This window comes from Pristiophorus japonicus, unplaced genomic scaffold (assembly GCF_044704955.1).
Source record: "Pristiophorus japonicus isolate sPriJap1 unplaced genomic scaffold, sPriJap1.hap1 HAP1_SCAFFOLD_1702, whole genome shotgun sequence".
In the NCBI taxonomy this organism is placed as follows: domain Eukaryota; kingdom Metazoa; phylum Chordata; class Chondrichthyes; family Pristiophoridae; genus Pristiophorus; species Pristiophorus japonicus.
The window spans coordinates 1,909-15,374 of NW_027251386.1; the positions used below are offsets into that span (position 1 = coordinate 1,909).

General features: G+C 52.0%; 1 protein-coding gene across 1 annotated transcript in view; it reads right to left on the reverse strand.

Moving 5' to 3' along the window:
* Window positions 1-958: 958 nt before the first annotated feature.
* Window positions 959-13,466, reverse strand: part of LOC139243497 (suppressor of tumorigenicity 14 protein homolog) — a gene marked incomplete at its 3' end in the record, with an annotated part of 43,734 nt that continues 31,226 nt past the window's right edge. The window contains exons 4-12 of the mRNA XM_070870778.1: window positions 12,369-12,439; window positions 10,627-10,790; window positions 10,133-10,168; window positions 9,549-9,783; window positions 8,424-8,563; window positions 7,375-7,469; window positions 4,641-4,741; window positions 1,615-1,745; window positions 959-1,063 (exon numbers count right to left, since the gene is read on the reverse strand). Of these exons, the coding sequence (XP_070726879.1) occupies window positions 959-1,063; window positions 1,615-1,745; window positions 4,641-4,741; window positions 7,375-7,469; window positions 8,424-8,563; window positions 9,549-9,783; window positions 10,133-10,168; window positions 10,627-10,790; window positions 12,369-12,439 (1,078 nt within the window). The remainder of the gene's footprint in view (window positions 1,064-1,614; window positions 1,746-4,640; window positions 4,742-7,374; window positions 7,470-8,423; window positions 8,564-9,548; window positions 9,784-10,132; window positions 10,169-10,626; window positions 10,791-12,368; window positions 12,440-13,466) is intronic.

The following is a 13,466-nucleotide window of genomic DNA, read 5'->3' on the forward strand; positions in this document are numbered from 1 at the left end:
CGAAATAGTGCCGTGGGATATTTGCATTTACCTGGAAGCAGACAGGACCTCTGTTTAATGCCTCATCCGAAAGAGGGCACCTCCGACAGTGCACCACTCCCTCAATACTGCACTGGGAGCTCAAGTCTCTGGAGAGGGGCTTGAACCCACAACCTTCTGACTCAGAAGCAAGAGTGCTGCCTCCTGAGCTGCGGCTGACAAGGTGAGCATGCTCCTGTACTGCAGCCTCGTCTGATAATCAGGGTATTCATCCTAGGAACTAAAACAATTATGGCAAAGGTTTTCTGATGCTATCCTGGCACAGTATCAGGGTCAGTGAAGACACAGGGACTTGGGGCTTGTGCACGAGTGTGATCGGAATTACGACAAGTCATCGAGAGCAAGAGTAGAAAAGGACCAGGGCCTTCCGATGTGCACTGACTCTTCCATAACAACTGTCTGCACTTCACAGATTCTTTTCCCGATCTCACGTCACACCCAAAGTCCCGCCCGTCCCTTAAAGAGCACCACAGGTGATCAATAACAACGCTACTCTTCCAGGAAGCAGTACGTTCCATCCATTAACCAGTTGCTCATCCTCCGTTTCAAACCTATTTCCATCCTTGGGAATCTCGGATCTCCTTCCCAAACTCTTGCTGTTGTAACATTAGAAGCATATTTTTACGATTGCGTTTGGTTTCCGGTTCACGTTTCAGCCTTCTGCCGGTCCTGTGCTCATGATCTGGAGGGTGCTGCATCTGTTCCAGCGTTTTCCTCCCGCACTCCATACAGGCCGTGTACAGTCAACTTCTCTTCATAAATCCACCACCCAAGCCGACACCCCCCCGCCCCATAACTGCACCCGATTCCCCCCCATAACTTCACCACCTCAACATACCCCTTTAATTCCATGACCCCACCATAAATCCACAACCCCACCACCCTCCCCGATGCACACTGTGGTAATGTGGACACTCACTGCATTTGAATTCATCACTGTGGTCCCCACAGTCATTCCATCCGTCACATGCCAGGTCCTTTTGGATACAACGGCCGCTCTTGCAGGCAAACTCATTTGGGCAAGCTGCAGAGAGACACAATACATCATCTCCCACACTTCAACAACAACTTTCATTTATATAGCACCTTTAACGTAGTAAAATGCCCCAAAGTGCTTCAACGCGTAATCAAACAAAATTTGACACCAAGCCACAATAGAGATATTAGGACAGAAGAGGCAGGTTTAAAGGAGCGTCTTCAAGAAGGAGAGGTGTAGAGAGGCGGAGAGGTTTAGAGAGGGAGTTCCAGAGCTTGGGGCCTAGCAGCAGATGCCACCAATAGTGAAGCAATTAAAATCGAGGGTGTGAAGAGGCCAGAATTGGTTAGGTTAAATGTGCCATCAAGGCAGGAGATGGCAATCTGCAAAAACTAAAAAGAACTGTTTTCTGACAGGATGAGAGTCAAAGGATAGTGCACTAGAGGGCAAGGAAGAGAGGAGAGCATGAGCCCGAGTGCACCAGAACAACGCAATGCCCGAACCCAGTGCCGGACCGAGACAAAGATTGGGCGACACAGAAGGCGGCAGAGAGACCCTTTTCCCTCCCCAATCACCCCCATTTCCCTTCTGTTACTTACGTTTAGTAACATCATAAGGTTCAAAGAGAGCAGAGAACCCCCGATTTGACTCGGCCGCATCAGAATGGAACCGGATGGTCATCTCATTTGTATCACCCAGTCGCACCAGCTGTCCTCTGTGCTTACAGATCCTAAAACGCAAGTGTACAACTGCATGTAATTCAACAACAACTTGCATTTATATAGCGCCTTTAATGTAGTAAAACGTCCCAAGGCGCTTCACAGGAGCGTTATCAAAAAAGATTCAACACTGAGGCACATTAAGACAGGTGACCAAAACCTTGGTTAATCATAGACTTGGTTAATCCCACTGACACCTGGGAGTCCGTGGCCTAAGACCACCCTAAATGGAGGAGGTGCATCCGAGAGGGCGCTAAGCATCTCGAGTCACATCTCCGAGAGCATGCAGAAAACAAGCTCAGGCAGCGGAAGGAGCGTGCAGCAAACCAGTCCCTCCCACGCCTTCCCTCAACGACTATCTGTCCTACCTGTGACAGGGATTGTGGTTCTCGTATTGGACTGTTCAGCCACCTAAGGACTCATTTTAAGAGTGGAAGCAAGTCTTCCTCGATTCCGAGGGACTGCCTATGATGATAATCATAGAATCATAGAAGTTTACAGCACGGTAGGAGGCCATTTCTGCCCATCGTGTTCGTGCTGGCGAACAAGAGGCTATCTAGCCTAATCCCATTTTCCAGCTCTTGGTCCGTGGCCCTGAGGGTAAGACACTTCAGGTGCACATCCAAGTACTTTTTAAATGAGGTGAGGCTTTCTGCCCCTACCACCCTTTCAGGCAGTGAGTTCCAGACCTCCACCACCCTCTGGATGAAGAAATTTCCCCTCAAATCCCCTCTAAACCGCCTACAACTTACTTTAAATTTATGACACTTGGTTGTTGACCCCTCTGCGAAGTGAAATAGGCCCTTTCTATCCACTATATCCAGGCCTCTCAATGTTAAACACCTCAATGAGGTTTCTCCTTAGCCTCCTCTGTTCCAAGGAAAACAAATCCAGCCTCTCCAATCTGTCCTCATAGCTAAGATTCTCCATTCCCGACAACATCCTCGTAAATCTCCTCTATACCCTCTCCAGTGCAATCACATCTTTCCTGTAATGTGGTGACCAGAACTGCACGCAGTACTCCAGCTATGGCCTAACCAATGTTTTATACAGTTCAAGAGGTAGGTTTTAAGGAGCAGTAAAGATGCAGAGGTTTAGGGAGGGAATTCCAAAGTTTAAGGTCTAGACAGCAAAAGGCCAATGATGGACTGATTAAAATCAGGGATATGTGCGAGGCCAGAATTGGAGGAATGCAGAGATTTCAGAGGGTTGTGGGGCAGGTTACAGAGATAGGAGGGTAGGGCTGTAGAAAGATTTTTAAAGAATCAGAGTTTTAAAAATGAGGCGTTGGCAGACCAGGAGCCAATCCAAGTCATCGAGCACAGAGGCGATGGGTTAACGGGGCTTGGTGAGAATTCGGATACGGGCAGCAGAGTTTTGGATGCGATATGTATGTAATTATGTAATACTTGCCACCAGAGGGCTCGACTGTTGGAGTCCTAATGGTCACCTGCATACACGTGCAGGGCCAGTATAAAAGGTTGGCTGCCATGTTGTTTAGGCACTCGAGTTGTAATAAAGACTACGGTCACACCAAGTTTAGCTCACAGTACTCAGCCTCGTGGAGTTCTTCTATACACAACAGGATGAGCTGAAGTTTATGGAAGGTTGCAGTCGGGAGGCCAGCCAGAACAGCAATGAAATAGTCGATCCAGAGGTAGTAAAAGCATAGCTGAAGGTTTCAGCAGCAGATGCACTGAGACAGGGGTGAAGACAGGCAGCATTCCGGAGGTGGAGAAAGACATGGGGTTAGAAGCTCAACTTTGGTCAACTAGGATGCCTAGTTTGCGAATTCTTATTCCACCTCAGGCAGTGGCCAGGAAAGGGAATAGAATCGGTGATAGGTTAATAGCTTGGCACAGGTAAAGGGTATCATGGGATAGTTAGCGTAGAGGCCAACATCAGATGAAGTGGCAAAACTGTGATTCAGTCAGACGTTCAGAATATCTGGTATGAAATCAAGAAAATTAGTTTAATACAGCTCAGTACAACCTCTGTACATTCTGAATATATTGAGATACAGGGTTTAGATTGGGTCCTTTGGATCTTGCAGGTTAACGTATAGAATCATAGAATGGGAAGGAGGCCATTCAGCCCGCCGAGCACTTCAGCTAGTTCTGCTCTCCCACCTTTTCCCCGTAGCCCTACAATGTTTTTTCTTTCAGATGATTATTCAATTCCCTTTTGAAAGCAGTGATCGAGTCTGCATCCACCACCTTCTCAGGCAGTGCATTCCTGATCTTAAACACTCGCTGTGTAAAAAAGCTTTTTTTTTAATGTCGCCTTTGGTTCTTTTGTCAATCGCCTTAAACCCGTGACCTCTGGTTCTCGACCCTTCCACCAATGGGAACAGTTTCTCTCTATCTACTCTGTCTAGATTTTGAGCACCTCGATCAAATCTCCCCTCGATCTTCGCTGTTCCAAGGAGAACAACCCCAGCTTCTCCAGTCTATCCACGATCCATGGAATCATTTTTGTAAATCTTTTCTGTCCCCTCTCTAAGGCCTCTCTAAGGCCTTCCCCGCCGCACCCCACCGCCCCCCCCACCCCCGCAGTGTATCTGCTCTCTGTCAGAAGCATGGGGTAGATGCAGCGACACAGATCCCCAAACGTGAGCTCAGCCTCGCTCTCATTCCAGCACTGACCCCCCCCCCACTCCCCGACCTCGACCCCCCAGCTCAGGAACCAGAAGCCGGATCCCTGCCTCCACATGCCCATTAGCAGAAGCCTGTCCTTCCCTCACATCCAGCAAGCACTGATCCACCTTCCCCGCTCCCCACTCAACCATTTACTCAGGTCGAGGTCAGCTCACTCAGTAAGCCCCTGCCCAAGTTACTGTCCCACAGATTCCCACCTGCCTTTAGATAGTTGCACACACAGGACTGTGCCCAGTTTGAAGGACTCACTTCTCGTTATTTATTTCCACGTAGTCCTTGCAGACCCCATCGTGCTGCTCTTGTAGAAGGAACACGTTGAACACCACTTTCACTTTCATGGATTCAGGCACCTGAAGAGAAAGAGGATCCACACTAAGCATGGCTTTGCAGGCAAGAGGGTGCAGATAACCCCGCACACAGTCGACATCATCACACAGCCAATGAGGGGCCGAGAGTGAGCTCCAACTGAAGGGGCCTGCAGTTTGCTGGTTATAGCATCAGTTAGCAATCCATTGCACCAAACAGGCGAGGGGGGGGGGAAGTGAGGCGGGGGGGGGGGGAAGTGAGGCGGGGGGGGGGGGGGAAGTGAGGCGGGGGGGGGGGAAGTGAGGCGGGGGGGGGGGGGAAGTGAGGCGGGGGGGGGGGGGAAGTGAGGCGGGGGGGGGGGAAGTGAGGCGGGGGGGGGAGGGAAGTGAGGCGGGGGGGGGGGGGAAGTGAGGCGGGGGGGGGGGGGAAGTGAGGCGGGGGGGGGGGAAGTGAGGCGGGGGGGGGGGAAGTGAGGCGGGGGGGGGGGAAGTGAGGCGGGGGGGGGAAGTGAGGCGGGGGGGGGAAGTGAGGCGGGGGGGGGAAGTGAGGCGGGGGGGGGAAGTGAGGCGGGGGGGGGGAAGTGAGGCGGGGGGGGGGAAGTGAGGCGGGGGGGGGGAAGTGAGGCGGGGGGGGGGGAAGTGAGGCGGGGGGGGGGGAGTGAGGCGGGGGGGGGAAGTGAGGCGGGGGGGGGAAGTGAGGCGGGGGGGGAAGTGAGGCGGGGGGGGAAGTGAGGCGGGGGGGGAAGTGAGGCGGGGGGGGAAAGTGAGGCGGGGGGGGAAAGTGAGGCGGGGGGGGAAAGTGAGGCGGGGGGGGAAAGTGAGGCGGGGGGGGGAAGTGAGGCGGGGGGGGGAAGTGAGGCGGGGGGGGGAAGTGAGGCGGGGGGGGGAAGTGAGGCGGGGGGGGAAGTGAGGCGGGGGGGGGAAGTGAGGCGGGGGGGGGAAGTGAGGCGGGGGGGGGGAAGTGAGGCGGGGGGGGGGGAAGTGAGGCGGGGGGGGGGGAAGTGAGGCGGGGGGGGGGGGAAGTGAGGCGGGGGGGGGGGGAAGTGAGGCGGGGGGGGGGGAAGTGAGGCGGGGGGGGGAAGTGAGGCGGGGGGGGGGAAGTGAGGCGGGGGGGGGGAAGTGAGGCGGGGGGGGGAAGTGAGGCGGGGGGGGGAAGTGAGGCGCGGGGGGGTAGGGGAAGGCAGGGGAATAAATGACTAAGTAGAGAAGACCAATCGCAAAGCAATTCGAATTGCATTAAAATAAAAATCCAGTATGCATAAATAATTGAATAATAAATAGGAATGAGAGGATAGTAAGCTAAAAACGGGGAGATTGAAGTTTGTGTGAAATGATGGGCTGGTGGGGACCCACTGTCTGCAATCCCTGTGCCATGGGGGAGCTCCAGGATAACCATGTGCACAGGAAGTGCCTCCATTGCTCCAACCCAAGCTCAGGGTATACGGAGGGGGGCCGAGAATATCCAGGAGTTGGTCACTCCTCAGCTGAGAGTTCCCGAGGGAAGTGAGCGAGTGGCTATCGGGCAGGTTAGGAAGAGGCAAGGCAGTGCAGGAAATCTCCGGGAGCCTGGCACTGAATACCGGTGAGGGAGTGTAGTCGGGAGCGTATCCATGGCATTGTGGGCCAAATGACTGCACGGGGGGGGGGGGGGGGGGGGGTGCACTAACAGCAACGTGCAGGATGCACTGATCAGAGGGGATTGGATAGTCCGGGGGCAAGACATGCATTTCTGCAACCACTGACATGTGTCCCGCATGGTGTGTGGTTTCCCTGGTGCCAGGGTAAAGGACATCGCTGAGAATATGTTGAGGGGGAAGGGGGATGAACCAGAAGTTGTGATCCATGTGGGAACCAATGACACAGGAAGAAAAAGAGGTTGAGGTCCTACAGGCAGAGTTTCAGCAGTTCAGGAGGAAATGAAACAGCAGGACCTCAAAAGATATCAATCTCTGCATTCCTCCCAGTGCCACTCACTAGCGAGTGGGAGAATTGTAGGAGAAGACAAGTTAACGCGTGGCGAGAGAACGGTGCAGGAGGGACAGCTTCTGACTCCTGGAGCATTGAATCATAGAAATTTGCAGCGCAGGTGGCCACCTTGGCCCGTTGTGCTTGTGTTGGCTCTGTGTGTGTCAACTGTGGCTCAGTGGGTAGAGCTCTCAGTTCAGTCAGAAAGTCGTGGGTTCAAATCCCACTCCAGGGAAATTTCAGGTCTAACTTGATTGAGTTCTTTGAAGTAATGGAGAGGGTTGATGAGGGTAGTGAGGTTGATGCAGTGTATATGGACTTTTACAAGGAGTTTGACAAAGCACCACATTGTAGACTTGTGAATAAAATTGAAGCCTATTGGATTAAAGTGGCAGTGACTGTGTGGATATGAAATTGGCTGAGTTGTGGTGAAGGGTTGTTTTTCCAGACTGGAATGTGTATAATGTGGTGTCCCCCAGGATCGCTATTGGGACTGCTGCTCTTTGTGAGACACATCAACGACCTGGGCTTGGTGATACAGGGCATTATTTCAAAGTTAACAGATGACACAAAACTCAAATGTAGTAAACAGTAACAGACTTCAGGAGCACAGACAGATTGGTGACATGTAATTTAACACAGAGAAGTGTGAAGTGATACACTTTGATCGGCAGAAAGAGGAGAGGCAATATAAATAAAATGGTCGCTCTTACCCTCAAGATCCAGGTGCAGTCGGCCCGAGGGGGGTAATACGCAGGATAGTACGGGGAAGAGAAATTCCCGCGCCCTTCCAAAACCTCTCTGCATTCTATCAGAAACAAATCACCTCTCTGGTTAGTGGGGACTGTTATACATTAGTAAAAGCACAGATACACTGGGAGAGACCAGAGGATGCATCAGGGAGTCGCATCTTGGAGAAGCACCAATGGGCAGGCTGGGGGGGCGGCTGGCCCCCAATAACTCGGGCAAATGTCAGCAGGGAGACCACCCGAACCACAACACATCAATGTTACAGATCACTGACACATGACACGATTGAGCGTTCCCATTGTTACTTCCAATAGAATTCTACATCAAAAACATAATTAAACACGGCCACAGCAACCTGCGATCAGTGATAATGTACACGAGGAAGGGGCTTCGATAGGGAGTTAATGTACCGGAGGGAGGGGCTTCAATGAGGAGTTAGTGTACCCAAGAGGCTTCAATGGGAAGTTAGTGTACCGGGAGGGGGAGGCAGGCTTCGATGGGGAGTTAGTGTACCCGAGGGAGGGGCTTCAATGGGTCAATGTAGCACAGGGAGAGGGTCAATGCACCACAGGGAGGGGCTTTGATGGGGGTATTATAAACTTCTAAGGGAATCAATCTCTCTCTTTGTGTTCACAATCTTGCAGGAAGGAATGCAAAAAGTACAAAGCCCTGGCAGTTTCACCAACGCCATTGATTGCATAGCTGAAACTATTTACCATCCGGCTCTCCTGCCCCACTCCCACAAACCAGCTCTGGTCATCAGGGACTCTCTGGCCCCTGGTGTCCAATGCTGCTAAAAGCGCACGAGAAAAATACACTGTAAAACATACTTCCCTCAATTACATCACATTAAAATCCGCCGGCCCCAAAAGTGCCAGCAGTCGCTACAGAAACAGAAAAACAGGGCGTGCTGAGTTGCAAGCCAATTGTGAGTGAGCTTCAATGCCAGGCTCACTCAAGTCCCGGGCCGGGCCAAGTCACACTTGGGTTCTCACTGCAATGAGATTCTTACCTTTTTTCTTTGGAAGTTGTCTGAACTCTGCTTTGAATCCCGGGTAATTCTCATCTTCATCTGTTATCAGCGTCACCAGCATCACGTTACGAGACGACATCAGCTTGAGCGCATTGGTTGGAGGATAGGTGCCACAGCGCCTGTGGGTGAGAACCAGCAGTACATCTCAGATAGATTACATGTGCTTGTATGTCATGCACCATTCAGTCATGCCTGCAGGTGGCATCTCGATAGAATTGGCCCATGATACAGCTCCCTGTCAGTCACACCCATACCCTGAGATAGGATGCAAGCTTCAGATCCCGACACTCACACCGACACCACTAACTCTCTCGAAGAGAGACTCACTGTGCTCACTCCCCACGTACAAAGGATTTATATAGTATCTTCGGGACATTCCAGGGCGCTTTGTAGCCAATGAAGTACTTTTGAAATGTTGTCACTGTTGCAGTGTAGGAAATGTGGCAGCCAATTTGCACACAGCAAGCTCCCACAAACAGGAATGTGATAATGATCAGATAATCTATTTTTAGGTGTTGGTTGGGGGAGAAATGACTGCAGAACACTGGGAGAACTCCCCCAGCTATTCTTCCAATAGTGGTTGTGGGATGACACAGCTGGGAGAGCAGACGTTCAACGTCTGATCCGAAAGACGGCACTTCCGACAGTGCAGCACTCCATCAGTCCTGCCCTGGAGTGTCAGCCTGGATTATACTGATGTTTCTTCCAGACTAAGGATCACTGTTCAAGGGAGCAATTGGCACTGACGCTCAGCATCCCCTCAAACCACAGTATGGGGGTAGGGAGTGTCAGGACGCAGACCTCCCCCAGCACCAAGCATCTTCTTTCCAAGTGCCGGAATCCAGGGCAGGCTGCCGGGCACTGTGGGAAGGGTGAAAGCAGTTACCCATGGGACTGTCTCACAACTGACAGAACATAGAACTGAGCAGCAACAGGAAAACACAATCCTGCATATAGCGAGCGCTACAACCAGCCCCCGGCAGAGAGACGGCCAGACCATTGTGGGGGTCTTCGCCCGCAGACTGGTCCCGAGGTGGGTGGGGGGGGGGCCGCTCTGGTTTGCTGTGATCGGGACATGGCCAGCAGCCTGCCACTCACACTTACTCAGTTATCTCCCGTTTCTCGATGGGACTCAGTGAGTCATAGACCGTCACAAAGTCATTGTGGCAGGTTCGTTCCAGGTCGAAGGTCACAAAGTTGAGTTCAAGAACGTGGTCAGGATCTGCCCGGATAACCCACTGACACCAGGAATTGGCAGGGTAGGGAGAATTCGGAAATCCCGGTGAGGTAAATATGCTGAAAACTCCAGATTTTGCATGCAGGTCATAAGAGCAGCTTTCTGTCAAAGAAAAGATAAATGATAAAACACATACTGCTAGACTCCACAGCAGCACTCTGCTCCTCCCCTATTCACAGGGCAAACAGCTCCCTCACACCATTCCGTCCACTCTGCTCAACCACCTACAACAGCACGAAACCAGGCTCGAAACCCGGCCCCTAAACCACACTGGCCCCCCCCCCCCCAAAAAAAACACCGACTCCTCAAAAACCCCAACCCAACCATCGGGACCAGCGAGACACCGGGCCCTAAACCATAGCCCCCAAACTGCTGCACAGAGAACCTACAGACGGCAGGTGGTTGCCAAGAGCAACACCTCCCGTGCAGACCGAATGTCCTCAGTACTTACTGTCCTTTGGTGGCTTCACCTTCCGTGGATCAGCACCTGAAAACACAATCATAGTGTTAGCACAATACTGGGACAGAACGTTCCCTCTCACACCACCCGCTGCCCCTCCCCCATCGCTCCTCCCCCCTCTCCCCCCCCTCCCCCTCATCCCCACCTCCACCTCCACCTCCACCTCCACCTCCACCTCCACCTCCACCTCCCACACTGCTCCTCCCCACTCACACAAATGACAATGGATGAAAATTGCCTCAGGGTAGAGGCGGAGGGAGGAATGAAGGAGGGGATCTCATGGAAGGGGGAAAGTTGGGGTGAAGGAGGTGTGAGAAAGGGGAACAGGGCAAGGTACCAGGACAGCCAGGGGAGAATTTGTTTCCTCATCTCTAGCAAAGAAAATTTACAATGAAATGTCGTTAATGCAGACACAATTGTGGGACCCTCGATAAAACACAGCTACCCGCCCACACTGAACGCACTGGAAAACGAGCAGTACTTACGACCGACTACCATGTTGGTAACACTCAACGATGTAGCAGTATCTGGATTGCTAGACCTGCCATACTTCGTCATAGATACAGAACTAATGGCTTTATCGAGTTCGGCCTCGTTCTCTGGTGGGACTTGACATTCAAGCCAATAATAAGCGATCACAGAACCTTCACTGCAGGGAGAAGTGGTGGAGGCAGGTCAGACAGATCCCAGAAATACTCAACTCTCAATAGTTCACAAAGCTCAAATAACTGAAGCAACAAGAGACAAGTGAAACAATTCACAAGCCGTCCTCTCGTTCCTGTACGCCACCAACCAAAGCCACACAGATCGTAGGCCCCAGGTTCAACTCCGAGACAACCACAATTAACCTCAGCACCCAGTTAGGGAGGTGGGACATCAACCTGGGGTCAGGCTGCTGACCCCGACCTGGTGAAAAATCATCCCTCGAATTCTTTATGGGTGCGGGCTCCTTTAACGTGCTGCCAAGCCCATTCACATTTCCGGGTACACGCAGTTTGTCCAGTTTAAAAGCCGGTGCAACGGCTGTGCAGGACCACCAGAAGTTAAAGGGGACATTGCAAGTGACCCCTCGGGCAAAAGGTCAGAATGTGACTGTCAGTGAGCACATGATCAGGCTGGCCTGGAATGTACCCTCAGCACAATCACTAGATCCCACAGGAAGAATGGGAGATGCCCAGGCCTCTATACCCCAATATTCAGCAATATGGGACCCTGTGCCCCGATATGCAGCAATATGGGACCCTGTGCCCCGATATGCAGCAATATGGGACCCCGTGCCCCGATATGCAGCAATATGGGACCCTGTGCCCCGATATGCAGCAATATGGGACCCTGTGCCCCGATATGCAGCAATATGGGACCCTGTGCCCCGATATGCAGCAATATGGGACCCTGCGCCCCGATATGCAGCAATATGGGACCCTGCGCCCAGATAGTCAGCAATATGGGACCCTGCGCCCAGATAGTCAGCAATATGGGACCCTGCGCCCAGATAGTCAGCAATATGGGACCCTGCGCCCAGATAGTCAGCAATATGGGACCCTGCGCCCAGATAGTCAGCAATATGGGACCCTGCGCCCAGATAGTCAGCAATATGGGACCCTGCGCCCAGATAGTCAGCAATATGGGACCCTGCGCCCAGATAGTCAGCAATATGGGACCCTGCGCCCAGATAGTCAGCAATATGGGACCCTGCGCCCAGATAGTCAGCAATATGGGACCCTGCGCCCAGATAGTCAGCAATATGGGACCCTGCGCCCAGATAGTCAGCAATATGGGACCCTGTACCCAGATAGTCAGCAATATGGGACCCTGTACCCAGATAGTCAGCAATATGGGACCCTGTACCCAGATAGTCAGCAATATGGGACCCTGTACCCAGATAGTCAGCAATATGGGACCCTGTACCCAGATAGTCAGCAATATGGGACCCTGTACCCAGATAGTCAGCAATATGGGACCCTGTACCCAGATAGTCAGCAATATGGGACCCTGTACCCAGATAGTCAGCAATATGGGACCCTGTACCCAGATAGTCAGCAATATGGGACCCTGTACCCAGATAGTCAGCAATATGGGACCCTGTACCCAGATAGTCAGCAATATGGGACCCTGTACCCAGATAGTCAGCAATATGGGACCCTGTACCCAGCAATATGGGATCCTGTACCCCGATAGTCAGCAACACAGCTTCCTGCAGGATCAGGCTGTCCAATTAGGGGCCTACCTGAATGCAGTAACTGTGGAACGGACGTAGTACGGAGCCACTGCATCGATTTGCTGGTAATTTTCCTGAAGCTGAAAAAGTTAAAAAAAAACACAAGAGGAAAAGAGTGAATTAAATAAACCTTGTGCATTTTTACTGCAAACTGAAGCTACATTTAGGCTTGAATTTCACCGACTATGTGACCGGCTTTTCGTTGTGATCTGACCCTCCGCTGCTAAACCCAATTGGGGGAGGGACGCCGCGTGCGGGGGGTTGAGGGGGGGGGGGGCGGTGGCAGGGGTATGATCCCCGCTGTAGGGCGTGTGGGGCATAGGTTGCTTTCTTTGCTCAGTAGTCAGTCAATTAAGGAAAGAGGTGCCTGGAATCAGGGCCCAATAGATTGGAGTCGAGGATCCATGAAAAGGCTGTGTATCCAAGGCTGACAAAGATTGGACGTTATTGGAGAGGTGGATGACTGGTTGGCGGGGGGGGTGGGACAGGGAAAGATGGAATCTCACATGGCGTCTATTGGGGTATGGGGTAATTGACCACTCCATGCCCAGAGCGGTCAGTCAACTTGTGGAGAGTCCGCAATCCTGCCCCAGCCCCCGAGCCCATGGATACAGGGTGAAGGCTGTACACTGATGGACAAAGCCACACCATCAAGCTCTTTACTAAGCCCCAGGCTGAGAATAGCTTACCATTGGTGAAGTGTCAAGTCTTATTCTTTCCATCTGAGGAAATGGAAGTTCTGCAACAAATTGAGAACTGTATCGATTTTCCATAACGGCACAGTCTTTACATTAAAGATCCAATTTGTGATCAGTAGTCTGGGGGAGCATTAATTATTCCACCATCAAAGTACTTGTGCCAATTCTGTCAGCTAACCAGAGCAGATAGTGCCGCCATAACTGGACGTTACAGGTCAGTCTCGGAAGCGAGCGTCGGATATGGGAGCAGCATTTAACATTCAGCATGACATATATCTCTGACCAGGCCCAAATCCTGTACTCGTATCACACAGCATCAAGCAACCAGCAATAATAGTTTCTTGAAGAAAGAACTTGACAACTAAAAATACATTCTTGAAGAGCATTAGGATCAGGGCAGCATAGATAA